Genomic DNA, 26,697 nt, shown 5'->3' on the forward strand with positions numbered 1-26,697 from the left:
TGTTAGATTTGAAATGATTCCGTCCAGTACTTTCTTAATTAGCCTCATGTCGAGGTTGTTGACATCAGTGGATGTTTTTTGCTATGCGTTTGTTGACCAGGTGTCTAATCTCTATGTCCTTTACTGGTGTGAGAAACTTTGGGCTGGGATTTCTGCCTCCGTCCTTATCAAAGTGATCCAAGTGCAGGGGTGAGTCAGGAATGTCTTTGGCTAAGTCTGGCCCCACATTAGCAAAGACGTTGTTGAATCTTTCTGCTGCGATCTCCATGTTATCTTTCTTCATGTTATTATGCTTGAAGTAGGGAGGGTAACTAGGTTTTATGTTTCTATTCTTGATCACATTGTTTAGTGTATAACCATAGCTTTTTTGGTATATTTCCTGTTCTCTGCTAGTAGATTATTGTAATATTCTTTCTTGCGATCATTTAGGATTCTAATCAGTTTGTTTCTGTACCGTTTGTATCTCATTTCTGAGTGGTCCGTCCTTAATTTTATGAACCGTCTGTACAGAGTGTTTTTCTTCCTGCAGAATCAAGAGAGAAGTTTAGGCTCATTTTCTCATTGACTTCTATACAATCACACTTCTTTATGGAGCCAGTGAAGTCTCCCCCTGCTGGACATTAGAGGTAATGCAGCTTTAAGTGGAGTCTCCCCCTGCTGGACATTAGAGATAATGCAGCTTTAAGTGGAGTCTCCCCCTGCTGGACATTAGAGAGAATGCAGCTTTAAGTGGAGTCTCCCCCTGCTGGACATTAGGGAGAATGCAGCTTTAAGTGGAGTCTCCTCCTGCTGGACATTAGAGAGAATGCAGCTTTAAGTGGAGTCTCCTCCTGTTGGACATTAGAGAGAATGCAGCTTTAAGTGGAGTCTCCTCCTGCTGGACATTATAGAGAATGCAGTTTTAAGTGGAGTCTACTCCTGTTGGACATTAGAGAGGATGCAGCTTTAAGTGGAGTCTCCCCCTGCTGGACATTAGAGAGAATGCAGCTTTAAGTGGAGTCTCCTCCTGCTGGACATTAGAGAGAATGCAGCTGTAAGTGGAGTCTCCTCCTGCTGGACATTAGAGAGAATGCAGCTGTAAGTGGAGTCTCCCCCTGCTGGAGATTAGAGAGAGAGCAGCTCTAAGTGGAATCTCCCCCTGCTGGAGATTAGAGAGAGTGCAGCTCTAAGTGGAATCTCCCCCTTCTGGACATTAGAGAGAATGCAGCTCTAAGTGGAGTCTCCCCCTGCTGGACATTAGAGAGAATGCAGCTTTAAGTGGACCCGGTCATATTAATTCCACCAAATGTCCTCAGACTTTTCCACTCTCCCTCATCAGCCCTGCAGTATTGAACCGAACCATTTCCACTCATTCCCCATCAGATTGTCAAAGCCTTTCTTTCTCTCTGTCTGCCTGCCTGTACGCATATTTTATCAATACATGTCTGATATCTTCCTGTCTGCATTTAGGTCCTGATACTTTGCTCAAACGATATTCATTCAAATGTTTCAGTGTTTCAGTACAAAGAAGTATTTTACGGTAAACTCAAAAACAGTTTGAAAGTGATGTGTCTTTTTCAGTGCTGGCAATGACCTGTTTGACAGCAGGTAAATATCTGAAGGAATGTTTTTATCACATATATTTCTACATTTATGCCTTGAACCCATGCCTTCATATCTGTTTCTTCAAAGTTTCCACAGAACGAGTTATCAGCTGTGACGAACCCACCGTTGTTCAACGTCTAAACTGTGGTAAGCGGCAGAGAAACCTGACTGAACGTAAGATCTGGCTTTAACGGTGTAGCATCAATGTTTTAAGGGAGGTGAGTGGGGCTGGTTGTTACAGTCTAAACCTTTTTTTAAATAATATGTATAATGGTTATTGTTGGATGCTTTTGTCAGTGTTAACCCTAACAAACTCATCCTCAGAAAACTGACGTTACCCATCCTCTTCATCTCCATCCAACGTCATCTGCCGCCATAACCTGACCCGGGGAAAAGACTACTACAAAATCAGATCAAAAGACGGCGATACAAGAACTCTTTACTCCCCGAGCCCTCAGCCTGTATAACATTATGCAGCCTCGTACTCAGGCTTGTTAGCGTACTTTTGACTGTTATATTGACTTAATCTGAGATCAGATGGGTGTTATTCAAGCCCCCAAATTTGGACCATACTGGTGGCTTGACTTGTTTTAACCAAGCCCCCATCACAGTGGCTTCCTGGTTGATCCAATAAGGAAGTGCCAAAAACTGCAGTTCTCCACTAGGAGCAGGTTTCATAAGAGAGCAGTTTCTCATTGACCCCCATGTTAAACAGGCCATTTTCACAGCATCATTAAACCTGTTTAAGGCCTGAGACAAAAAAACATTCTAGTCTTCATGTTTAGGTCATATCTCCATGAAAACACTGAGGGGGTGAATTTTTTTGGGACAGGCTAGTTTTTATTTTATTGGAGGTTAAAGTTTATGAATAATTAGGGGCGTGGCCTCTTGAGTGACAGCTAGCTGCTGGCCCTCACTTCTCCTCAGAGGTAAACGTCACTAAGATGGACGTATCTCCCTCCCCCCAACATCACAGTAGCATCTTTGAAATAAGTCTTTATTTTTTATAGGGAAGTGTTAAACAACATTTAATAGACCAGCTACACCTGTGTCCCAGCAGGTCAGTCATTAATATGAAGCACACACGTTTGAAATACCCGCTCACACCTGAATTTAAAAACGGCAAAAGGTTCATTCTATTGCACTGGATTGAGATCAGACGCACCACAACCAACCATCTTTGAAATAAGTCTTTATTTTTTATAGGGAAGTGTTAAACAACATTTAATATGTTGCTGGGTTTTATCATCCCTCTTCGTATTTTATTAAATTGTTAATGTTGTTTGTTTGCAGTTTTGTTTTTCTGAAAATAACTTTGTAACCTTGTTAAGAAAAGTGTTATAGAAATGAAGTTTAGGATTATTATTTTCTACGTCAGCTTTACAAAGGCAAGTATTACTCATAAAAATGAAAAGCAAAGTAAGGCCCTATCTTAGAAAGTAAGTTTATAAAATAAATGGTAGAATAACACAAGAGTTATAGAAATGAAGTTTAGGATTATTATTTATTTATAAGTAAATCTATGAAAATGTTTTACATCAGGTGAAAACTTTAGTGAACTTTGAAACAAATTCCACAGCAGCTTCTCTCTCAGTGCTCCTGTCTGTTTCTCCAAACGTGCCGACCGCCATCTACCGTCCCTAATATACTGACTATGTATAAGTACCTCATACAACCACACTTCAAAAAACAGAATTATCCCTTTAAGTCACAAACACAGAAGAGAAAGCAATTCAGAATAAAATCAATTTAACTCAATTCAATTTTATTTACAATGCCCTTTTTTGGTCAGAGGAAATGAGGCGGAGTCAAAGTCTGACAGGATGGAGACTCCAGTAGGCGTGGACGATTGGATCAAGTTGAGAGAACGGACCCGGATGGAGAGGCGACGTCCATTTTTTATGCAGTCGATGGTTTTATGATGACTATGTTGTTGTCTTCTGTGTTTGTTGTTTACTGTGGATTGGTGTCTTGAGCACTGGACTAAATGAATTTCCTGGTATGGGATAATAGCTTTGATCTAATTCTGAACCCTCCATACAGTAACTGAGATACTGTGATACACAAGTGTAAAAATGGAGTTTCTAATATCTATAATAATAATAATAATAAAGTGACTTTGTGTACCAGACAGTGGAGTGATCAGTGTGCAGGCAGCTCTATATGGACGTGCAGACACTGAGACCTGCAGTGAAGGAAAATCTCAACAGCAGCTTTCCAACACTAAGTGCTCTCAGCAGGGAACAGTGGGCGTCCTCAAGAAAAGGTAGCCAGCCCAAAATATCTACCAAGTCTCTGATATTAGCCAAAAGTACAATTATATTTAAGTTACAATACCTTTTGTTGTTTGTACTGTCTGTGTTCCCTGTAGGTGTGATGGAAAGAAAGTGTGTGAACTGAACATACAATTTGTCCGTACTTCGGATCCCTGCAACGGCATCTTTAAATATTTAGAGACCAACTACACCTGTGTCCCAGCAGGTCAGTCATTAATATGAAGCACACAAGTTTGAAATACCCGCTCACACCTGAATTTAAAAACGGCAAAAGGTTCATTCTATTGCACTGGATTGAGATCAGACGCACCACAACCAACCATCTTTGAAATAAGTCTTTATTTTTTATAGGGAAGTGTTAAACAACATTTAATATGTTGCTGGGTTTTATCATCCCTCTTCGTATTTTATTAAATTGTTAATGTTGTTTGTTTGCAGTTTTGTTTTTCTGAAAATAACTTTGTAACCTTGTTAAGAAAAGTGTTATAGAAATGAAGTTTAGGATTATTATTTTCTACGTCAGCTTTACAAAGGCAAGTATTACTCATAAAAATGAAAAGCAAAGTAAGGCCCTATCTTAGAAAGTAAGTTTATAAAATAAATGGTAGAATAACACAAGAGTTATAGAAATGAAGTTTAGGATTATTATTTATTTATAAGTAAATCTATGAAAATGTTTTACATCAGGTGAAAACTTTAGTGAACTTTGAAACAAATTCCACAGCAGCTTCTCTCTCAGTGCTCCTGTCTGTTTCTCCAAACGTGCCGACCGCCATCTACCGTCCCTAATTCAATTCAATTCAATTCAATTTTATTTATAGTGTCAAATCATAACAAAAGTTATCTCAGGACACTTTACAGAGTAGGTAAAGACCACACTCAATGACTTATTTATGATTTACATAGACCCAACAATTCCTCTGTAGAGTACAGTGGCAACGAAAACCTTCCCTATAACAGGCAGGAACGTCAGACAGACCCAGCTCTGTGGAGGACGGCCATCTGTCTTGACCGGTTGGGGAGGAAGAAAAGGAGAGAGAAAGAGAGAAAAGACACACAGATGGACAGGGAGAGACAGACAGACACACTTCCAGAGATGCAAGCAAAGCCTAACAGTAACTATAATATTTATAGTAATGTGAATATGACGTATATGTTAAGGCAGTTAATACAACAGAATAGTAGAAACAAGCACAGCTAAAGTGACAGAATATGAAAATGATAATAATTATGGTGGCAAACATGATCAATGATGAGTAGTGGCAATAGCAGCTACAATACAGCTACAAACCTAATATACTGACTATGTATAAGTACCTCATACAACCACACTTCAAAAAAGCAGAATTATCCCTTTAAGTCACAAACACAGAAGAGAAAGCATTTTAGAATAAAATCTATATTATTCAATTCAATTTTATTTACAATGCCAATTCATAACAAGTAGTGGTAATAACAGCTGTGATACAGTGAGACACACCACTGATGGTGTTTTTATGGCTACACATTTTATCCTTTATAAGACTAATGATAGTATATATGAGTAATAGTAATAATAGCAGCAGGAAGCGTCATGCAGGACCACAGCAGCAGGCACCACCAAGATCAACAGAAAAATCAGAAAAACACTAGAGAAGAAAACTTCTTACTTGCGAAATACGATCCTGAGAACAAGCGAGGGACAACGGCACGCAACAGAATCTCTGAGAGCTATTGTGACTGGTCAGCATGTTCCCAGTTGGCGTGTTAGCAGTTAGCTCATAAGCTACAATAGCTTACTAACTGTCCACAACACCAAAAAATACTTAGTGAAGACGCACACAGGTCTGTAATGACGTCTGACATGATTTATGTTGCTTTGACAGTTCGCCTTGATATATGCGAGCACTCTTTGGCACAACTTTATTGTGGTAAGATTACAATTTCTTTTGTGTAATATGATATTTTCATTTAATTTAATTATCGTACATGCAGATTTTGTCTCCTGCCTTTTATCTTCCAACCCCTCTCCAGATGTTGGTCAGGTTATATTTGTGTACGGTGCCGATTATGGACGGCGTGACCGCACCACGTGTTCTTACCAACGACCTGCCAATCAGGTCGAAAATGCCGACTGCTTTGGTCCCACGAGCAAAGTGGCTGAAAGGTACAGCTGAAAGTCTTTATTGATTTGAGGTTGAGGATTGTGGAAATCAAAATCATGGTCTATATTTAACTTTAGACCTCCAGCACGATAGCATGCGTCTCTCAGATCCCACCCAGATGCAGAAGAGGAAATAATCAGAGCCTTTACCCAAGTAAAACTCCTAGTACCACACAATACTTTTAGCTGTATTTGTATGGGTAGTTTAAATTATAACGTAACATCATGTTTTATAAACTCTTTGTTTCGTGTTCTGTGAAAAGCTGTCAGATAAATCAAGCTCAAATGTTATTTTTTCTGATGAGTTTGGCTTTAATTAGATATTTGATGCTATGCTATAAAAGTGGGTTAAAATTCCATGAATAACAGCTGTGATTGTAATTTTTCCAAATAACATAATTTCCCTGAACCCGTCGGGCAAGGGAATAACAAGAACCTCACACGTGTTTTTAAGTGCAGCACTTAAAGTTGTACTCCATAAGATTTAAGACCCCTTGTTTCTAATAAGATGTAACTGCAGGTGAGTCTGTTCTTTCAGAGCCTCCATCTTGTCACGTTCATGGTCACTATCTGTGTTTATTGAAACACATTCACCTCTCTACTTCACCTCTTAAATACCCAAACACACAAACACACACACACACACACACACACACACACACACACACGTGTTCCTATTACACTTCTGTCCTTACTACAAGCCTGACTCAGAAGTGTGAAGTTCCAGATTTCAGATTTCAGTGAACGCAGCATAACCAGCAGTGAGGAGGTCCAGCAGCAGACCAACCACTGTCAGCAGTGTCACTAACATGGTGGTGTGTTTCCATTTAGAGAGGGAATGTCTCCACAGACACACAGATGGGAATACTCAGCAAAGAGACAACAAGTGTTTTCATTAGTGGGTCACATGATCAACCACCATTGTTTTACCTCACTCTGGGATAGAGAGGAACTCATCACACTATGAAATACATCAACACCTGAAGGAGAACAACTTTAAGTAAATGTACTCTGGCCACATTTCATAAACCTCAGTGCACATTCAAACCTGTGTTCATCCCCATTAATCTGCATCCACAGCTGCAATGGGAAAAACAGCTGTATTGTGAGAGCGAGTAACCCCGTGTTTGGAGACCCCTGCCCCCACACTTACAAGTACCTGGAGGTGGCTTACACCTGTGAATGTAAGTCACTCAAAGTCCCTTCTGGGCTGATTCCCTCTACTGAAGATAAACTGTGGTCCTGAGGGGGACTAAAAGAAAACAGTGATGCAGGAAGATTTCTATATAATATTGTAAACAAACTGCTAAAAACAAAAACAAAAGGTGCTGCAATAGAAAACAGCCAATCTTATATTTTAGGTTTGAATCTGTGAATTCAAAAGCATCCGGTTATTCAGTGACGTCATGTTTGTATCTAAAGTGCAACAAAACCTTTGAGTGTTAACAATTACTACATAATGAATAAGTATTATAAATGAGATGTTTCACCTTAACGAGCTGCTAACATGAATATGTGTTCTTTTGCAGATCCTGTGTGAACGATATTTTCTCAAATGAACTGATCCAGTTTGAATTAAAAAGAAATGCTACATAGATACTGTTAATCTAAATGAAAAACCATGTAACTTTGATTTTCTGCTATACTCAAATGACCTTAATTAACACTAGGTTGATTCTGTTTTTATTTGATTTCATTATTGTGTTGTTTATCGTGCCACCCTACAAAAACAACCTTTTCATTTTGGAGTGGATAAATATCTGCTGAGAATATTACTGGTGGCGTGTTAGAAACAAGACTGAAGAAATGGCTGAAGAGAGAGGCAGCGAGTGCAGATGAATGTATTGAGACTGGGCACAGCATCTGTGTAATGGAAAGAATTATCTTTAATCTAAGATCACGAAAAAGAGGTTTTTATTGATAATTGGCAAAAATGGATTACATAAGTCTCTACCATTAGACTGGACTTTAGGTAATGTCAGTTTGGACCATCAAAATACTGTATGTCTTTACTTTCCTCTTTACCTTTCACGACAGGTGGTGTCTACCAGTCCCCTCTGCATGCTTTTACTTTCCCCTTGATATTTTTACACTTGTCTATAGATCTTCATGTTTATTGTTTGTTTGTTTGTATGCAAAATCAAAAACCAATAAAAAGTAAATGACAAAAAAAGTTGTAAAAAATATTTTAAAAGTATTAGTATGAAATAATATATCATGAAATTACTTACTCAATTTACTTTTCTACACAAGAAAAAATGAGTATAGTATGATGAAGTCATAAAGTCATATTGTAGAATAAACTTTAATACGTTGCAGAATTGATGTCTGTTGGCCTTTTTTTTTCTTCCAAGATTTTGGCTGTTAATGTGTTTTTAATAGAAAGATAAAATGACACCTTAGTTTCCGCAGATGTTTTATTGGGGTCACAGCAGCAGCACGACACATTCAGGACCTTACATCAATGATATTCACAACAAACACAAAATAAATTAAACAGAAAAATAATAATGTCGCATTTTCAGTGCACTTCAGTTGTGAAAAGCTTGACTTGAGTAATAAATATAGTGTTCATGTTAATTATGACGGGTAAACAATAGTGTTCAATAATGAAAACAGTTACTGAAGCTCATGTTTGAATAAGACAAACATGAAGATACCTCACAAATGTGTCACTGTTAATGCTGTACTTCAGTGGTCCGCTCATGTTTCCATTGCCTTAATAAACAAGATAATCTGAAGTGTCCCTTTGATCAAGAATAGTTCATTGGATATGGTTGATGTATAATCATCCATACAGAAAATGTTCCCTGTCTAATCACAGACACAAACACAATTGTAAACACACACACACACAAATGAGTTTCACCAATAAATAGCATTTCATAATTAATTTTCATAAGTTATTTTTGTCCCTTTATGTACAATTGTATCCCTTTAATCCCCTGAAAAAATCTAGCTCCCGTTGTCTCTCGAGTATTAACAGCGTGTTTCAAAAACCAATGAAAGGTGGCATCCGATATTGTTTTCCCCTGTTGTTGTCATTTTAGTTGCGGTGTGGATTCACTTGAGTTAGAACCACTTTTAAACCAAGCATTTTCGTGGTGCTTTTACTGCTCACCACTGAAGTGCTAGTAGGATTAATTTACACACTTCCAATAATCTACAAGTGAAATTTCATATTTGTACATGGGCATTTTCATGTCTAATTAGTAAAATAAAGTGACCTTGATGAGAGAAAGCAGTCAGATAGTTTGGGCGAGTGGCTCAGGTGGTGGTTTACATTAAAAATGGAAATGAAGAAGACTTTACGGTGTATTTTTGAGCTGTTAAAGCATGGGCTTTTATTGTGAAGGACTGAAGAACGGTCCTAGATGTTTTTGACAGCATTGATTTTAATGTGGACGACCAGCAGCTCCCAGTGCTTACGGTGAGGAGATCGGGGTGTCTGAGTAGAGAGGAGCACACAGCTAATTCAGCGGTGTTAGCGTCCTTTTTGCCACTCTTCTAAACACAAAGACAAATCAGGCCATTAAACCGATATTTGGTTACAAAGATAAGAAGTTAGACTTTAGTTTAACTCCATTAAATTAACTCTAAACATTAAACCCGCATTTATATTTGTAGGTTAAACAGAAAAGTTTGATAGAATTTAGACAAAAACTGTCCCACTGGTGACACAGATCCGTTATACATTTATCGTTCATGGAAGGTCTTTAATACACGAGAAGCTCAGACTGGAGGTACCTGGAAACTAGATTGTTCCGTCTCAGGGATGCACATTTTAGTGTACAAGTATAAACTGACACAGATGCAGCGAAGACTAAACCGTCACTCTGACAACATCGCTATTAGTCCCCATAATGCCCAATTACAGATGAACGGGAAGTGGAATGTAAAGGTGGGAGTAAGAGAAGTGTTTGAGGGACAGAAAGGAGGAATCGACGCAAAGTGGAAGTCAGCTGTGCGTGTGTATTACTCCGTCTGGGGCACGGAGATCGCCGGGCCCTTGGGGTCATCGAAGCGGTCCATGGTCCGGAGCTGCATGATCATGTGCAGGCCGTAGGTGAGCACGAGCACCATGAGGAGGCTGGTCATCAGACCCATCCAGATGCCAGGAGAGAAGAAGCCGGCACAGTCGCTGGCATACGAGAAGTCGCTGCCGCTCACGTTAAAGCCCTGGATCTGCGGGCGGAAAGTTACGAAAACAGGCGTTTTATGTTTATGCTGCAACTAATGATTGTTTTCAATGCGGATTAATCTGTCAATCATTTTCTTGATTCATCAGTTGTTTGTTTTAAATTTAAAAATGTGGGTCAGTGGTTCCCAAATCCCAAGATCCGGGTTCCTCTAGAATTTAATTAGAGTTAATTTAATTACCCATCTCTACTGTTCCTGTCTGTAGTTACAGGTTCACAGTTATTCATTTAATTATCCATCTCTACTGTTCCTGTCTGTAGAGTTACATGTTCACAGTTATTCATTTAATGATCCATCTCTACTGTTCCTGTCTGTAGAGTTACAGGTTCACAGTTATTCATTTAATTATCCATCTCTACTGTTCCTGTCTGTAGAGTTACAGGTTCACAGTTATTCATTTAATGATCCATCTCTACTGTTCCTGTCTGTAGAGTTACATGTTCACAGTTATTCATTTAATGATCCATCTCTACTGTTCCTGTCTGTAGAGTTACAGGTTCACAGTTATTCATTTAATTATCCATCTCTACTGCTCCTGTCTGTAGAGTTACAGGTTCACTTATTCATTTAATTCTCCATCTCTACTGCTCCTGTCTGTAGAGTTACAGGTTCACTTATTCATTTAATAATCCATCTCTACTGTTCCTGTCTGTAGAGTTACAGGTTCACTTATTCATTTAATGATCCATCTCTACTGTTCCTGTCTGTAGAGTTACAGGTTCACTTATTCATTTAATGATCCATCTCTACTGTTCCTGTCTGTAGAGTTACATGTTCACTTATTCATTTAATGATCCATCTCTACTGTTCCTGTCTGTAGAGTTACAGGTTCACAGTCATTCATTTAATGATCCATCTCTACTGTTCCTGTCTGTAGAGTTACAGGTTCACTTATTCATTTAATGATCCATCTCTACTGCTCCTGTCTGTAGAGTTACATGTTCACTTATTCATTTAATGATCCATCTCTACTGTTCCTGTCTGTAGAGTTACAGGTTCACTTATTCATTTAATGATCCATCTCTACTGTTCCTGTCTGTAGAGTTACAGGTTCACAGTTATTCATTTAATTATCCATCTCTACTGCTCCTGTCTGTAGAGTTACAGGTTCACTTATTCATTTAATGATCCATCTCTACTGTTCCTGTCTGTAGAGTTACAGGTTCACAGTTATTCATTTAATGATCCATCTCTACTGTTCCTGTCTGTAGAGTTACAGGTTCACACTTATTAATTTCTCTCTTTTAACATTTAGCTTGAATAAAATTCTGTGTGTTGAACGTGTCTCTGTTTGGAGGTCATTCACTTATATGAGCTACAACACCTTGTAATGAATTAAATTAAATCACTTTCTTACCTGAAAGTCTTCAAAAGAGACCCTCCACTGATTGGCAGGATCTTTGGATGAGCGTGGGACGAGCAATGGCCAGCGGAAGTTGGTAACGGACTCGCAGCGGTACGAGTACTCAGCGGGGGCATAAATGTTTCTGCTGCCGTTAAACGTGGCTTTGGTCCCGTCGTACTCCAGCTGCACGGCGTCCAGTGTGAACCAGCGGCGAGCAGACACCTTGAAGTGACGCTGGCTCATAGCAAAGCTGGAGACACGCAGAGGGGGTTTATCGAAGGTTACACTGATCCATTAACAGAACTGAATCATAGTGTTGCAGGCTTAAATTCACAGTGAAAACACAACACAAGATGCTGAATATGTGTGTGTGTGTGTGTGTGTGTGTGTGTGTGTGTGTGTCTGTGTGTGTGTGTCTGTGTGTGTGTCTGTGTGTGTGTCTGTGTGTGTCTGTGTGTGTCTGTGTGTGTCTGTGTGTGTCTGTGTGTGTCTGTGTGTGTCTGTGTGTGTCTGTGTGCGGTGCAGACTCACATCAGTTTGAAGCTGCGATGGCCGAGAACGTTCTCATAATTAAGAACCAACCTGCAGGTGAATTACAAAATGATTTCATTCTAAAAGACACATTTTGCCGGCTGTGATGTGAATTAACGACAGCTGTTCAATAAAACGTTTGAATATTCACGCCGGTTCTTTGACCACGGCCGGTTCACAACATGTTTCAGATGACGCGAGTGAGAAAGAGAGAGACTGTAGCTGTGATGTGAGCGGACGAGACAGAGCGATCAGAGCAGAGCAGAGTTACAGATTAAAGATATCAAGTGAATGTACAGCAGCTGCAGTTTGAGCACAAGTGCTGCAGCTCCGCCAGACCAGCGGAGGAGTCTCAAAGCAAGAAAAGCTTCACTGAGCTACTGTAAGCTACTTCATTGAGATTACTTTTGGGAATGTGTACTTGAGTTTCCTCTGGTAACCAGTTATACCGTGCCAATTCTATGCCCAGGGCTTTTATTGTGAAAGGTAAGAACCGAAGGAGAGGATCTGGTATATGCTTCTTTTGTCGAGGTTGAAAGGAGTCATAAATCTGCAATCTTCATAGTTGGAACTCAATGCTTTGCTCAACGCTTTATCACAATGTGTGGCAAAAACAACAGCTTGGTAAAAACATATTGACATATGAATTAACTAAACGAAAAAAATGCCCTGGTGTGTGAAGACGTGGCAATAAATGACATTATTCACTGATAATGAATTCAGTCCAGGTATAAACTGAGCTACCTGGCTTTGGTTTTGTCGCAGCTGGAACCGTGCAGTTTGGGGCTGACGCCCTCCCCGAAGGTAGACGGGGTCAGGTCATGGTCCTCCCAGCGACCGCTCCGAAGGATTTTCACAGACAGGCCTTTCGCCCACAAGAGGATGCAGGTTTCTTCTCCCTCCTGTAGAACGACAGAGAAAAGAGGTGAAGAAGATGAGAATTGGACCATGAAGATGAAGATTGCTGCATATATTTATTATTAACAAATCCCATAACAGAGTATCTACAGGTTTCAGCAAGTCAAATTTAAGACTTTTTAAGACCCTTTAAATGCCACCTTGAATGAAATTTAAGACCGAAAACACTATAAATATAGGCGATGGTTTTGGATACCGCTATTACAAATTCAAGCATAGCATGTGTGTCACTTAATGAGACTCATTCAGGTTTACTTTTTGTCTGGTTATTGAACAAAAAAAAAAGTTTTTGATGCTGCAGATAAGCCAAAAGGTCCAAAACGAGTTAAATAGGCAGTCTTCTCCTTTCCGGAAGTAAAACTGCTCGCAATTTGTGAGCCAGGAAACAAACAGAAGAGATCTCCTATCCCCTCATTGGAGTTTTTAAAAACTGCTGCTTGACCATTGTGTTTAAAATCCACAAAACCTCAATTTCATTGTTGGTGTTGCACCAAATGCTGCTCTCAGGTCAGTGCTAGTTGCCGTGTGGACTGATATGTCTCAATTCAATTTCAATTCAATTTTTATTTATAGTGCCAAATCATAACAAAAGTTATCTCAGGACACTTTACAGCAGTGACGTGCAGTGAGGGTTGGGGTTGGGGAGGCACTGACTCACAAGTCAGATTTACAAACATACAGTAGGATGCCAATAGGATAGGAGGAGAGAATAGGATGCTGAAAACCATTTTTAAAACACCAGTGCAACTGTATATTGCAGTATATCTGACCGTTACTGTAAATGACTATATATTGCAGTATATCTGACCGTTACTGTAAATGACTATATATTGCAGTATATCTTACCTTTACTGTAAATGACTGTATATTGCAGTATATCTTACCTTTACTGTAAATGACTATATATTGCAGCATATCTTACCTTTACTGTAAATGACTGTATATTGCAGTATATCTTTCCTTTACTGACTGAAAGTCCAGCTTTGAAAAATGTCTTAGTTTAGAAATCAAATCCTCCATTTTCAAGGGGAGAAATGACAGCTTGTCGCTAAGCTCTACAGCGTCGCACAGCACACTTCTGTGTTTACTTTTTGCACACAGGTCAGAGTTCACCGTGATCTGGCTGCAGGCTATCAGGCTGCTCACTATCGCCGCCTGCCTTGAGGCAGAGGTACTGCCTGCCTCAAGCCAGGCATTTCCCCTGTGGATTTATGTCACATCAATAAGATGTAAATATTACACACATACGTAAAATACATTCCTGAACACCATGGAAAAGAAGACGTATGCTTTTATTTAATAAAAGTGTCCTCAACCATCATATTCAGGCCCGGAGTGGCTAATCGGGAGGACCGGGACAATTCCCGGTGGGCCGGTCTGACTTTTGGGCCGCGAGGGCCGGTGTTCAATTATTATTTTTAATTATTTTGTGCCGGTGTTCAGTCATGGCACTGAGTGGAGTGGGTATCACGTGTATGCTGTTACCGCTGTCGCTGGTCATATCAGGGAGCTGGCGGTCTGTTAGATCATGCCAATGAAACTGGGACGCGGACGCAGGTTAAGGGCACGGCCACCAACAAGGCACAGACGCAGACGCAGCCTGATGTAACGTACGTGTCGTGCACTAGTCCGCACACTTCAGTGATGTTTGCCTAGCTCCAACCACAGATGTACAAGGAAAATAATAAACCAAAATGGAAAATAAAAAGAGCAAGGGTGGCGCAGAAAAAGCGAGGATTAAAAAGAGAAAGGCCCTGGAGACAGATGCAGCCAAATGTGCAAAAACCGGCAACTCTCCTCTCACACTCGGTGACAGCGCCTGGCAGCGCGCAAATTCTCGGTGACAGCGTCTTATAACGATCATATAATAGTATAATATAATTTTATATATAATATCACGGCCAAAAGCTCTGTGCGCCTCCGGATGGCCGTAGCACGAGGAGCTCTCGTAGGGATTGGGCTTCCCGGGGTTTGATTACCGGCGTTGCTGTGTGGAACCGGTCTTCCGCGTTCCACACAAGACCGGATTTTTTTTTATTACTGGAAAAAAAGAATACAAAATAACTCGGTGTTGGCCTCAACCACTGGTAATACCGCATACCGCGGCAACCCTGAATGTTACTAATAATTGGCATAATAATTTCTTATAGCCTGTCTAACCTAACGTTACATAATTTAAATAATATTATGATGCAACGCCACATAACTGGCCACAAACTTTAGGGGATTTGTAGCCCTTCAGATACAAGATGCATCACCAAGCACCAGCCATCAGCCCACAGGTCCAGAGTGTGCAGGTAGGATTGCTCATTAAGTGAATATTGAGGTGGTTCAGGATCATCTGGTAAGGATGAACCCTGGGCGCCTCCCTGGGGAGGTGTTCCAGGCACGTCCAGCTGGGAGGAGGCCTCTGGGAAGACCCAGGACCAGATGGAGAGATTAGATCTCCACACTGGCCTGGGAACACCTCAGGATCCCCCAGTTAGAGCTGGTTAATGTGGCCCGGGAAAGGGAAGTTTGGGGTCCCCTGCTAAAGCTGCTGCCCCTGAGACCTGATCCAGGATAAGCGGATGAAGATGAGATGAGATGAGATGAGATAATGAAGAGTATGGTGTAGACCTAGCCTGGTCCTACCAGACTCGTACTTCATTTCATTTGCACAGAGAGTCTGGACCTACTCAATTGATAGACTTTAACTAACTTGGCAGGCAGGTGTCTGTTGAAATTTAAAACTATTGGATCTGCCCAGTGCCACTCTGGATCTGCCATAACCAATCGCTTACGTTTAGCCGGGAATCACGTTGCGCGCAGGCTGTAAACAAACACTGCATGAAGATGTAAACGAGAGCTGATTGGACCCAGATTGCAATTGATGATGATAGAGGATTCAGCACTACAATAATGAAACTGACTTGAATTTTTGACTTGAAAAAGGGGAGATTTGTGACGAGATTTATGAACATTTTTATGATTTAGAGTCAGAGGCAGAGCCAGGAGCCAGTGGTGAGGAAGAAACAGGTGAGCTAGTGTGTGAACAAGCAAGCATCAGTTCCAATAAAACCACTTTCTTTGCCCCACTGATAGTAGTGGCCCGTTATACTTTTGATCATTAGTAATAGTAAGAATTACAGTAGGAATTACAAGGCTTTAGAGAACAGTGCGCTATTGTTTGCTTAACATGTAAAGTTATAATTACATTATTTTAATATAATAGGTCGTGATCTAAAGTGGGCCGGTCTGAGGTATGAAACTCCAGGGCTGAAAATGAGTACCACTCCGGCCCTGATCATATTGGAAACATAAACAGAAATGGCAACAAGCACGCGCAGAGGGCACGCGCTCAATACAGTTTGTGAGTGATTGCGCAATCTGGAGGGAGGCTGGGCTGTCCGTGCCTCACCTCTCGGCTCAGAAGAGACTCCGTTTATTTAAATAGGAAATACAGAATTTTCTGCGATTTTTACTATAAAAACGGTCAAAATACATTAAGAACCACACCAAAATCATAGTCCAGAGGATAAATATTAATACTTGTGTTATTTTATTAGTTCGTTTCTTTTTCCTCTCATGATGACAGGGGAGGCACAGCCTCACCTGCCTCCCCTGACCGCACGTCACTGCTTTACAGCGTAGGTATAGACCACACTCTATGACTTATTCATGATTTACATAGACCCAACAATTCCCCCGTAGGCCATGGTTTTGGATTCCGCTATTGGATTTGACAGCCTTAACCCCCATGGTGCCGAGTTTAAATGTCGTTTTGCAGAGAATGCATCTGGTCTCGCCTCTGTTGGCAACAGATGTGAGCCAACAGACGTTGTCCAGACAACTCTCAATAAATTTGCCCGAACTTACCCATAGTCGCAGACTAGCTAGCAAGCACGCAGATTACCATTTATATCAGCACCAACAGCTCCTTCTCAAAAAGAAAAAATGATATAACATTCAATAGTCCGGCCCCAACAAATTTAAGACCTTTTAGTTATTTATTTAGGACCAGCTTATAACATTTTAAAGGAATTTAAGACATTTTAAAGCCTTAATTTTAGATACATGAATTTAAGACTTTTTAAGACTTGTTAAGGATGCGTGGACACCCTGCATAAAAAGTCTCTCAATAATTTCAAACCGCTCACTGGTTCCTACTTAAGATGGAAATCTTTAAATCACAATTGATATTAGCTGAAAAAAAGGCAGTCTGTCGATCTCTGCTGACACACGGCCTCTTATTGTATTTTTTTAGGTTTTATAAACAACATCTCCATACTTGACTTTTAGGGCTTAACAAGAGACATCAAATCACTCCACCTTAAACTCCACTGGCCCGTAGATCCCAGCCCTCTCCTTGATCCTGCGCTGCCTCTCCCTCTCTCGCTCCCTCTCCCGATATCCACCTCTGGCCTGCAGGAGTGAGCGTCCTCCGCCAACACCTGCTTCCACTGAGAGAGACGCAGCCTCCTGCGGAGACAGTCGGATCAGAAAACATGAATCTAACGGAGACACATTATTAATAACAAACACATGGGCACAGACTCACCCTGGAGGGCTGCAGGGCGGTGTAGATGGCTGTGTAAGGGACAGACTGGGTCTTCATGGTGCTCAACACCTGACCGATCACCTCATCTGAAGATCAGTGTTCATTATCAGCACAGTATTTCCCAAGAAACTGATGACTTTCATAGTAAAAACTATGTGGGTGTGTGTGTTTAATGTTTTTTACAGTTTTATTATTAGCTATATGTATCATCATCACTACTTCACTTGTATATAAAGTTAAGTAGATGCCTTTTGTTCAGATTCTTTGTCCATTTGTGCGTATCTGTACTGAAACATATATTTTTCTTTTTCCTTTCTTTTAATACATGTTCTCATGAACTTCCTAATAAAGTCACAAAATGAATAAATAAGTAAAAACATATTCAATCACTGATTGGTTCAGAGTCATCAGAGGGGTTAAGACAGACTTACCGTTTCCACTGAGAATCTCCTTGGCAGACATCAGATCAGCCCTGACAGAGAGCGAGGTTAGGAGAAGAAAGTGAGGGAAGTTATTACCATGATTCAATTCAATTCAATTCAATTTTATTTATAGTGACAAATCACAATAAAAGTCATCTCAGGACACTTTACAGGGTAGGTTTAGTCTACACTCTATGACTTATTTATGATTTACATAGACCCATCAATTCCTCCATAGAGTACAGTGGCAACGAAAACCTTCCCTATAACAGGCAGGAACGCCAAACAGACCCAGCTCTGTGGAGGACATAGAGCTGGGTCATTTGTCCTGACACAATCATCTAAAAAATAACAACATAGCTAGGGGCTCTTAAGCCCTAGCTATGTCAAAGAGGAAAGTTTTGAGCGTACTCTTAAATATGGGGTTCAAATCAAAAGAGCGGGAAGATAAAGTTCAGACGTCCCGAGGTGTTCTACATATATTTGGCAGATAAAAAAAAAACAGATAAAAGAACAAAGGGACACCGGATTAAAACTGTGAAGATGTATTTTCTCATTTCACTGAGACTTTATCAAAGAAAGTTTTCTGTACATTAGTGCTGAAAAAAAAAGCTTCAAACGCAGCAGCGCGGGGACATCTGGTGGTTTGTAAAATGTACAGCAGCCTTTAAAAGACACCTCAATTCAATTAAATTTTATTTACAGTGCCAATTCATAACCAAAGTTATCTCAGAACACTTTAACATACGGAGTAGGTAAAGACCACACTCTATGACTTATTCATGGTTTACATAGACCCAACAATTCCCCCATAGGCCATGGTTTTGGATTCCGCAACAATTCCTCCATGAGTATAAATCTATTTTTAATGGTTCTAGTCTCAATAAAGGTCCAACAAGCCTGTGTTTTATTATAAGTGGGTTTTGTTCAGAAGTGCTGCATTAAATATGTTAACATAACATAAAAAACTGTTTTTGTAAAATTAGTAGTTTGATATTTATGTAACATTATACTCGAGTCCGGTGCACTTACCCGATGCCGTAGGGCAGCCTAAACACCAGCAGGGAGGGTGAGGAGGCGTTGAGTCTCAGCTGGCTGAGTGTCTCGGCGTCCATGTACAGAGGGGAAGTTTCTAATTGGTCCTGCAGCTGGCCAATCACTGCATTGGAGGCCGGCCAAGACACAGCGGATAACACCAGAGGGGAGGACGAGGACATCAGAGCACCCTGGAGACAAAACATCCGTCAGTGACCTCCCACAGAGGAGTTACAAGTGAACCAAACACACTTTGATGCTTCCTCTGATGTTTACCAGGAACTTTAAAACAGAGGTTGAGAGTGTGAAAGACTGTTAGCATCTTCATCATCATCATCGTACCTCCAGGTTGGGGAAAACACTGTCCTGCTTGTTTCCAAAAGCTCCTCCGTACATGGTGAAGTCCTCAATGCTCATCTGCAGAAGAGACAAATAAACAAACAACAATTAAACACAAGGAAAATAGAAAACAATAAATAGCTGGATATACGTAAATATCATTTTTAAAGTTGTTTTTTTTAATTATTTTATGTGAATAGTTTTCAGTTTTGAATCATTATAAGATAAAATTGCAGTATTTAGAGAACAAGTGACAGTAAAGGAGTAATTTTAAAGGCTCATTTCGTTACATTAGATTCACATATAGATACGGACAGTCTTCTGTTGAATCTGAGCGACGCCCTCTAGAGGATGTTTTGCTCAACGTCCATTCCAACATAAAGGACGCATGAAGGGCAGTGACGATTAGAACGTTGATAACGTACCACTCTACTAAAAACTAAATGGTAGCATAAATGAGCCTTAAGACATCACAGTTAATTTCCTAAGGGTTGTACCCAAATCGCAGGTTTTTTTATTCTAATCAGATTTGGCTGTTCAAGATTTAACGTTCCATTCCTTTTTTTCACGATATAGACCTATTATATGGAACAATCAGCCTGTTCATTGGCATTTATTTTAGTGATGATGAATTGAATTGTCTTTATTGTCATTGTACCAGTACAACGAAATTCACAGTACAATCCCTTAAAGTGCAGAAATAATTTAAAATTGAAAGCATAAAAAAGAATAGGCTAGACCTTTAAAAGACACATTTAAAATGACAAGCTTACACCCCAACACGCACACACACACCAACACACACCAACACACACACACACACACACACACACACACACACACACACACACACACACACACACACACACACACACACACACACACACACACACACACACACACACACACACACACACACACACACACACACACACACACACACACACACACACACACACACACACACACACACACACACACACACACACACACACACACACACACACACACCGTAGCAGCTTAAGGAGACAAGAACAAAAAACAGTAGATTGCAGAGACCCTGAGCATTATGTACCATCATAGGTAAAGGTATTTGAGGTGTTGCGATGCTTTGGGCGTGTTCACAAACTGTAAATTAATTGTATGTGGCAGACATTGTCTGTCTTTGTCTGTTTGTGTTTGTCTGTTTTTGTGTGTGTGTGTGTGTGTGTGTGTGTGTGTGTGTGTGTGTGTGTGTACCTTGTCCTGAAGGAACAGCACCACATTTTTTGGGCCCACGTTCAGAGCTTTCTCCAGGTAAGAGGCCAGCTGCTGCTGCCCAACGATGTGACCGGCTGCAGGAGGCGACTGACTTGGGAGGGAGATCCTGGAGGAGAAAGAGGAACCGGGATGTAAAAACACAACGATGAAGTGATCATATCGTCTTGTTCTCATCTCACGTACTACAATTAAATCCAAGTCACAGGTCTAAAAACATCTGATTTTCCTGAAAACAGCTAATCGAACATTCAACACAGGACTGTAGCTGTTCTGAAATGGAGATAACACATGTCCTTGTTCGTTGTATATTAAAGCCGCAGTCAGCAAGTCAGTCAGATCGAGGGGAATTTGCCAGATTTTGAATGTTTACAACTTTCACGCCCCTCCCCCTCTACCACCGAGCTCACTCTCGTGCATGTCAGTGCATGCACCAGATTTCTGTGAACAAGCCCTTTTCTTCAGTATCAATCAACAGGATGGAGTACACGCTGTGTAGGGGTGGCTGTGGCTTAGTGGTAGAGTGGGTCGTCCTCCATTCGAGAGATTGGCAGTTCGATCCCTAGCTCCCCCGGTCCACATGTCGAAGTGTCCTTGGGCAAGACACTGAACCCTGAATTGCTCCCCGTGCTGCGCATGGGTGTGTAAATGTGGTGTGAATGATTAGATTAGATGGTTTGTAGATGTCCACTGCCATCAGTGTGAATGTCTGTGTGAATGGGTGAATGTGGCAAGTAGTGTGAAAGCGCCTTGAGTAGTCAGAAGACTAGAAAGGCGCTATATAAGTATTTACCATTTACGCTACACGCCGGTAGGCTGGCTGACTTACTCAAGATAGCAATTGCTAACGTCATTTAGCATATGCCTAGCTTGGCGTACATACTGTAACTGTTCATACTTAGATGACAATACACACATCCCTGTTTCTGTGCTGATATTAAAGTTGTGAAACTAACAATGTGATTAAAAGTATAGATTATAAGCAGCTAGGTTCTAGTGATATTATAACATGAGCGAGGGGGGATCTGTGGCGTGTGCACAAACTGTCAGTCAGCCCTCACAGACATGCACTCAGTGGACAGGATGAATGAAGGCTCTAGTTGCACGTAAAGGCGTGTTCTTTTTTTTTTTTTTCTAAAACTGGCTGATTTATGTTGTTTTATCAGAGTATAGTGAAAAAAAATCTTGCCGACTGTAGCTTTAAAAAGATTATTTCACCTGGAAAATCTGGCACTCTAATATAACTACTTCTTATACTGTTATATCCTACATACTTATACTCCTTCTGAGTCTGTTTTGATTTCATTTTATGCATCTCTTTTCAAATATATATATTGAGTGTTAATTGTATTTCCTTTGTCTTGTTTAAAAAGTTAGGTATGGAAGAGAATTATAGTTATAGACTATATTATGATATATAAGTATAAGGAGGATAAAAATTAGGAGCATTTCGAGAGCCGAAATATATCGAGAAGTTTTAAACTTTTTCAACTCTCCATTTTGACTTTATTCTCAACAATTAAACTTAATATTCTTTATTCTCAATTTTTGACTTTATTCTTAAAGGGAAATTCTGGTGTAGAATAATCCCCAGGGTCTTTCTAGGAAAATTGGGTGATCAAATAAGCCATCAAGACCATTTTTTCGTGTAACAACTATTAACTAGTCGCTGCTAACACAAAAAAGATCGGGGCAGCAAGTTGGGCACATTCAAATGTCTTTTTTAATCACTAATAATGCTCCAAAAAACACCAAACCTCTGCAGTAGCATGAGAAGAGTCTCTACACATTAACAGAAGCACCACTGCAACGTAGTTAGTAAACACAGAGTTTATTAAAAGACTTACCTACTGGACCCTGTACCAGCTCCTCTCATAGTAAAGTCCATTCAAGTCAATTACCAAATACAATCCAAAGGGAAGGAGCCCATTGACGATTTATTCCAGTAAAACACGTAAACCCTGTGGTTTGTAGCAGTTTGGTGAAATATAAGTTAATTAGGTTTAGAAAAGTCCCACACAGCTTTCCCTGCAGCACCGAAACATTAAGCAGATCTCAGGGGTCAGGGGTCAGGGGTCAGGGGTCAGGGGGTGTATGTTGCCGGACGACCCAAGGGTAAGGACGACTCGCCTGCAACTTTAAGTGAGGAGTGACAGAATGGTTCGTGTTTGTATTTTTCCCAGCTGTGAAACAAAAATGAAAGCTTACAACCCAGAAACTTTTCATAGGCTGCCATGGCGATACGATGACCGTGCTCTGATAAACCAGTGGCTTATTGTTTTAAATCTGGACAATGAGCCGCTGATGGAGACGCTGAGGCAGAGAGATTACCGTGTCTGCAGCAAACGACAACGTTTACGTGTTCAGCTGGAATAAATCATCAATGGGCTCCTTCTATTTGGATTGTATTTGGTAGTTGACCTGAATGGACTTTACTATGAGAGGAGCTAGTACAGGGGCCAGTAGGTAAGTCTTTAAAACACTCTTTTAATAAACTCTGGGTTCACTAACTATGTTGTTGGTGCTTTGTTTTCTGTGAAGGGGCTCTTCTCATGCTACTGCAGAGGTTTGCTGTTATTTTGAGCAGTGTTAGTGGTTAAAAAAGATGTTTGAATGCCTCCAACTTGCTGCCCCGAGCTAATCGGTGTTAGCCGAGACAGGCTGTTAGCGTTTCTCTGGAAAATCGACGTTAATAGTTCATACACAAAAAAAATTTGTCTTGATGGCTTATTTGATGACCTAATTTGCCTAAAAAGACCCTGGGATGACATGTGGCCAGAGGTAAATACAGAGACTTGCATGTATAAATTAACATAAAAAAAAGAAATATTCAAGTTAAATACAAATACCTCTAATTTGTACCGAAGCACAGTGTTTGAATAAATGCTGCTGTTGTCTTGTAATATTGACTGTAATTGTTCTTGTAAGGTTTCTATGTTCATATCTATTCGATTTTTAATTCAACTTTTTTTTACTTTATTCTTGGTTTACCTAATTTATTATCGCCTTTGTGGCTCTATTCGCAATCTTCTGACTTTAGCGTTAATATTTCGACTTAATTCTCAAAATAACCGACTTTATTCTTGATTAACCAAATTTATTATTGACATCTTCGACTTCATTGGCAACTTTCCAAAATTATTCTTTACATTTCAACGTTATTCTCAACAATTCAACTTCAATCTCAATTTTTAGGCTTTATTCTCGACCTATCGACTTTAATTTCAACATGGCACGACAAAAGTCCAATATTTACCTCGGACATGTAGCCAGAGGTAAATATGGAGTAACCAAGAAGTATAAAATAATTTTAAAAAGTAAAATACTCAAGTACAAATACTGCACTGCACATTATTGCTGTTAATATTGACTTTAACTGCTCTTGGAAGGTTTCTAGGTTCACATCCATTCTATTTTTTTTTTTACTTTCTGTCAATAAAGACTAACTTAAATGAGAAAACATGTGATCTATAAATGGATGATTTGAAATGAACCCATTGAAATCTTAAAATGTTTCTTATCTCTGACACATTAAAGGTAATGAACGGCTCACTGCCAGATGACAGGTGATACGGCACCTGCCGTTCATGATGATTATAGGACATTATCATGTTCCTTAATTTTACAGTTAAAAAAGTTAAATTAACCACAGTTTAGTCTGTATTTTATTCATATTATAGCAGAGTATCGACGCTAACTGTTACGTTACATCCTGACAACATCAATAGACACTGACGGTTGTTAGCTTACAGGGGAATAAGAGCGTCAACCTCCCGCTAACCCGTTAAACGCTTCTGTAGGACGAAAAAAAACCGAAATAAATTCAATATTACTCACCCTTCGCTCGTCCACAGAATAAGCGGCACCTGTTCGTCGCATTTCCCCGTGTTTAATACGCTAAGTAAGGTGAGAAAAACGGCCAAACGGGCGGAGATGCGGCGGAGCTGCGGTGTCCCTGTGGTCGCCATCTTTGGAACCTCTGACAGCAGGTGACGTCACGTGACGAAGAAGCGGTCGTGTCCAGGTCATATGGTAACTCTAGGTTTGCGTACACTCTCGCGAGACTCACTTCCCGACCACCTAGACTAACATTAACCGTGAGATTTTAATGCCTAAAGTTAAACATCTAACATTAACCATTCGAGTTTAACGCCTAACCATAAACATTTTACCTTGACAATTCGATGGTAATGTCTCATCAGGCACATCTCGCGAGACTTTCTCAAAGCCAGGGTTACCATCTGGTCACCTTTCACTCTGCAGCATCACATTTTGCAATACATGTAGCAGGAGGCAGTAGTTTAAAGCATAAAATAAAAGTTGAGCAAAAGTAACCCAGTACTATTATACTAGTATTTCCTCAATTTAAAGTACAATTTGGAGGAATTTTCCGTAAGAACAAGGTACGCTTTCTTCTTTGTTTTTATTCATATTTATTTATAGCATATTGGTAAATAGGGGGGAAAAAAATGTATATTTATATCATATTGCATTGTATATAAAATAGGGATAAGTGTTTATATTTATATCATATTGGGTTGTATATAAAATAGGGATAAGTGTTTATATTTATATCATATTGGGTTGTATATAAAATAGGGATAAGTGTTTATATTTGTATCATATTGGGTTGTATATAAAATAGGGATAAGTGTTTATATTTATATCATATTGGGTTGTATATAAAATAGGGATAAGTGTTTATATTCATATCATAAGTGTTTATATTTATATCATATTGGGTTGTATATAAAATAGGGATAAGTGTTTATATTTATAACATACTGGGTTGTGTATAAAATAGGGACAATTATTTATATCATTACTGGTATAGTACTGGAATGGGTCAAGAGCTACCTACACAAGAGATCTTAATTTGTTAAAATGGGTGACAACACATCAACTTGCTTGGACATAGTTTGTGGGATCCCACAGGGGTCAGTTCTGGGTCCAAAGCGGTTTATACTATATATAAATGACATATGCAAAGTATCCAATATTCTGAAATGATTATTATTCGCAGATGATACTAATATTTTTTGTTCTGGGAATGATTTGAAACAATCAGTGGAAACAGTGAATAATGAAATGACCAAGCTTCATGTGTGTTTTATTATAAATAAAGTATCACTAAATCTAGAGAGAACTATATACATGCTGTATGGGAAAAATGCTGCAACAAGAGTATTAACATTCAAGTTATGTAATGGAGTGAATATTGAAAGGGTTGGTGAGAACAAAGTGCTGGGAGTGATCAAGTTGGAAGCCATACATAAGACATTAAAAAGTAAGCTGGTAAGGAGTGTGTCCGTACTCTGGAAGGCACAAAAACTACTAAATCAGAAATGACTTCATCTGTTGTACTGAGCACTAGTCTCTCCACACCTACAATACTGTAAAGAGGTGTGGGGAAACACTTATAAAGGCAACACACATCCCCTGCTAATATTCTAAAAACGAGCTTTGATAACTCTACATAACACCAAATGAATTATTTATCAAATCAAAAATACTCATATTATATGATTGAATCCACTATCGCTCAGTACAGTTGATGTATAAGGCTGCCAACAAAAGCCTCCCTCACAACCTGCAAGTACTATTCCAGACAGAAAGGAGGGACCCAATCTGAAAGGGAACATGGTTTTCAGGCAGAGAAAGGTACAAACTACATTCAAATCCTTTACTGTGTCAGTAACGGGGTCAGACAGTGGAATGATCTAGATAATGAAGTCATAAAAGTCTTCAAAAAGAATGAATCGTTGCAGAATGACCAGGATGAAGGTTGATAAAGGTCAAAGGTTAGGGTCAGCAGGTGCTGTGTTGAGACGGGTTTGGAGAAAAAACAAAAACCACTTGTACCAAAGCAATAGGTGATTCTGAAAAGCACAGTACGAGGCAAATGTCAACTTATGAGTAAGCAGGATGTTTTTTGTCTTTTTTTTTACTTCTCTCTATAACGTGCAACAACAATGTGCAGATAAAAGACCAGGCTGTTGCTCACTCATGACGGACTAATACGGACACTGTGTCTGTTTGTCTGTCTAGAGCTGGACTGCAGCTCAGATTACTATTTGCTGTTGAAACATGTTGTTTCAAATGTCATA

At 39.8% G+C, this 26,697-nt stretch overlaps 2 protein-coding genes across 2 annotated transcripts; one reads left to right on the plus strand and one right to left on the minus strand.

Annotated features, from left to right (window-relative positions):
- Positions 1–1,568: 1,568 nt before the first annotated feature.
- On the plus strand, positions 1,569–7,543 carry LOC310951193 (L-rhamnose-binding lectin SML-like; the record flags this gene model as incomplete). The annotated part of the gene is made up of 8 exons (XM_083919316.1): positions 1,569–1,587; positions 1,672–1,758; positions 3,715–3,850; positions 3,956–4,065; positions 5,726–5,770; positions 5,874–6,006; positions 7,084–7,187; positions 7,533–7,543. The coding sequence occupies 8 exons, from the start codon at positions 1,569–1,571 to the stop codon at positions 7,541–7,543; spliced, it is 645 nt and encodes a 214-aa protein (XP_083775442.1).
- A 971-nt stretch (positions 7,544–8,514) lies between these two features.
- atp6ap1a (ATPase H+ transporting accessory protein 1a) lies at positions 8,515–24,558 on the minus strand (the record flags this gene model as incomplete). The annotated part of the gene is made up of 11 exons (XM_083920607.1): positions 8,515–10,188; positions 11,561–11,798; positions 12,080–12,130; positions 12,824–12,981; positions 17,309–17,458; positions 17,538–17,623; positions 17,969–18,009; positions 18,992–19,185; positions 19,337–19,411; positions 20,573–20,699; positions 24,428–24,558. The coding sequence occupies 11 exons, from the start codon at positions 24,556–24,558 to the stop codon at positions 9,979–9,981; spliced, it is 1,461 nt and encodes a 486-aa protein (XP_083776733.1). The 3' UTR covers positions 8,515–9,978.
- Positions 24,559–26,697: the final 2,139 nt, after the last annotated feature.

The sequence above is a fragment of the Echiichthys vipera genome (genome assembly GCF_963691815.1).
Source record: "Echiichthys vipera genome assembly, chromosome: 9".
NCBI lineage: Eukaryota > Metazoa > Chordata > Actinopteri > Perciformes > Trachinidae > Echiichthys > Echiichthys vipera.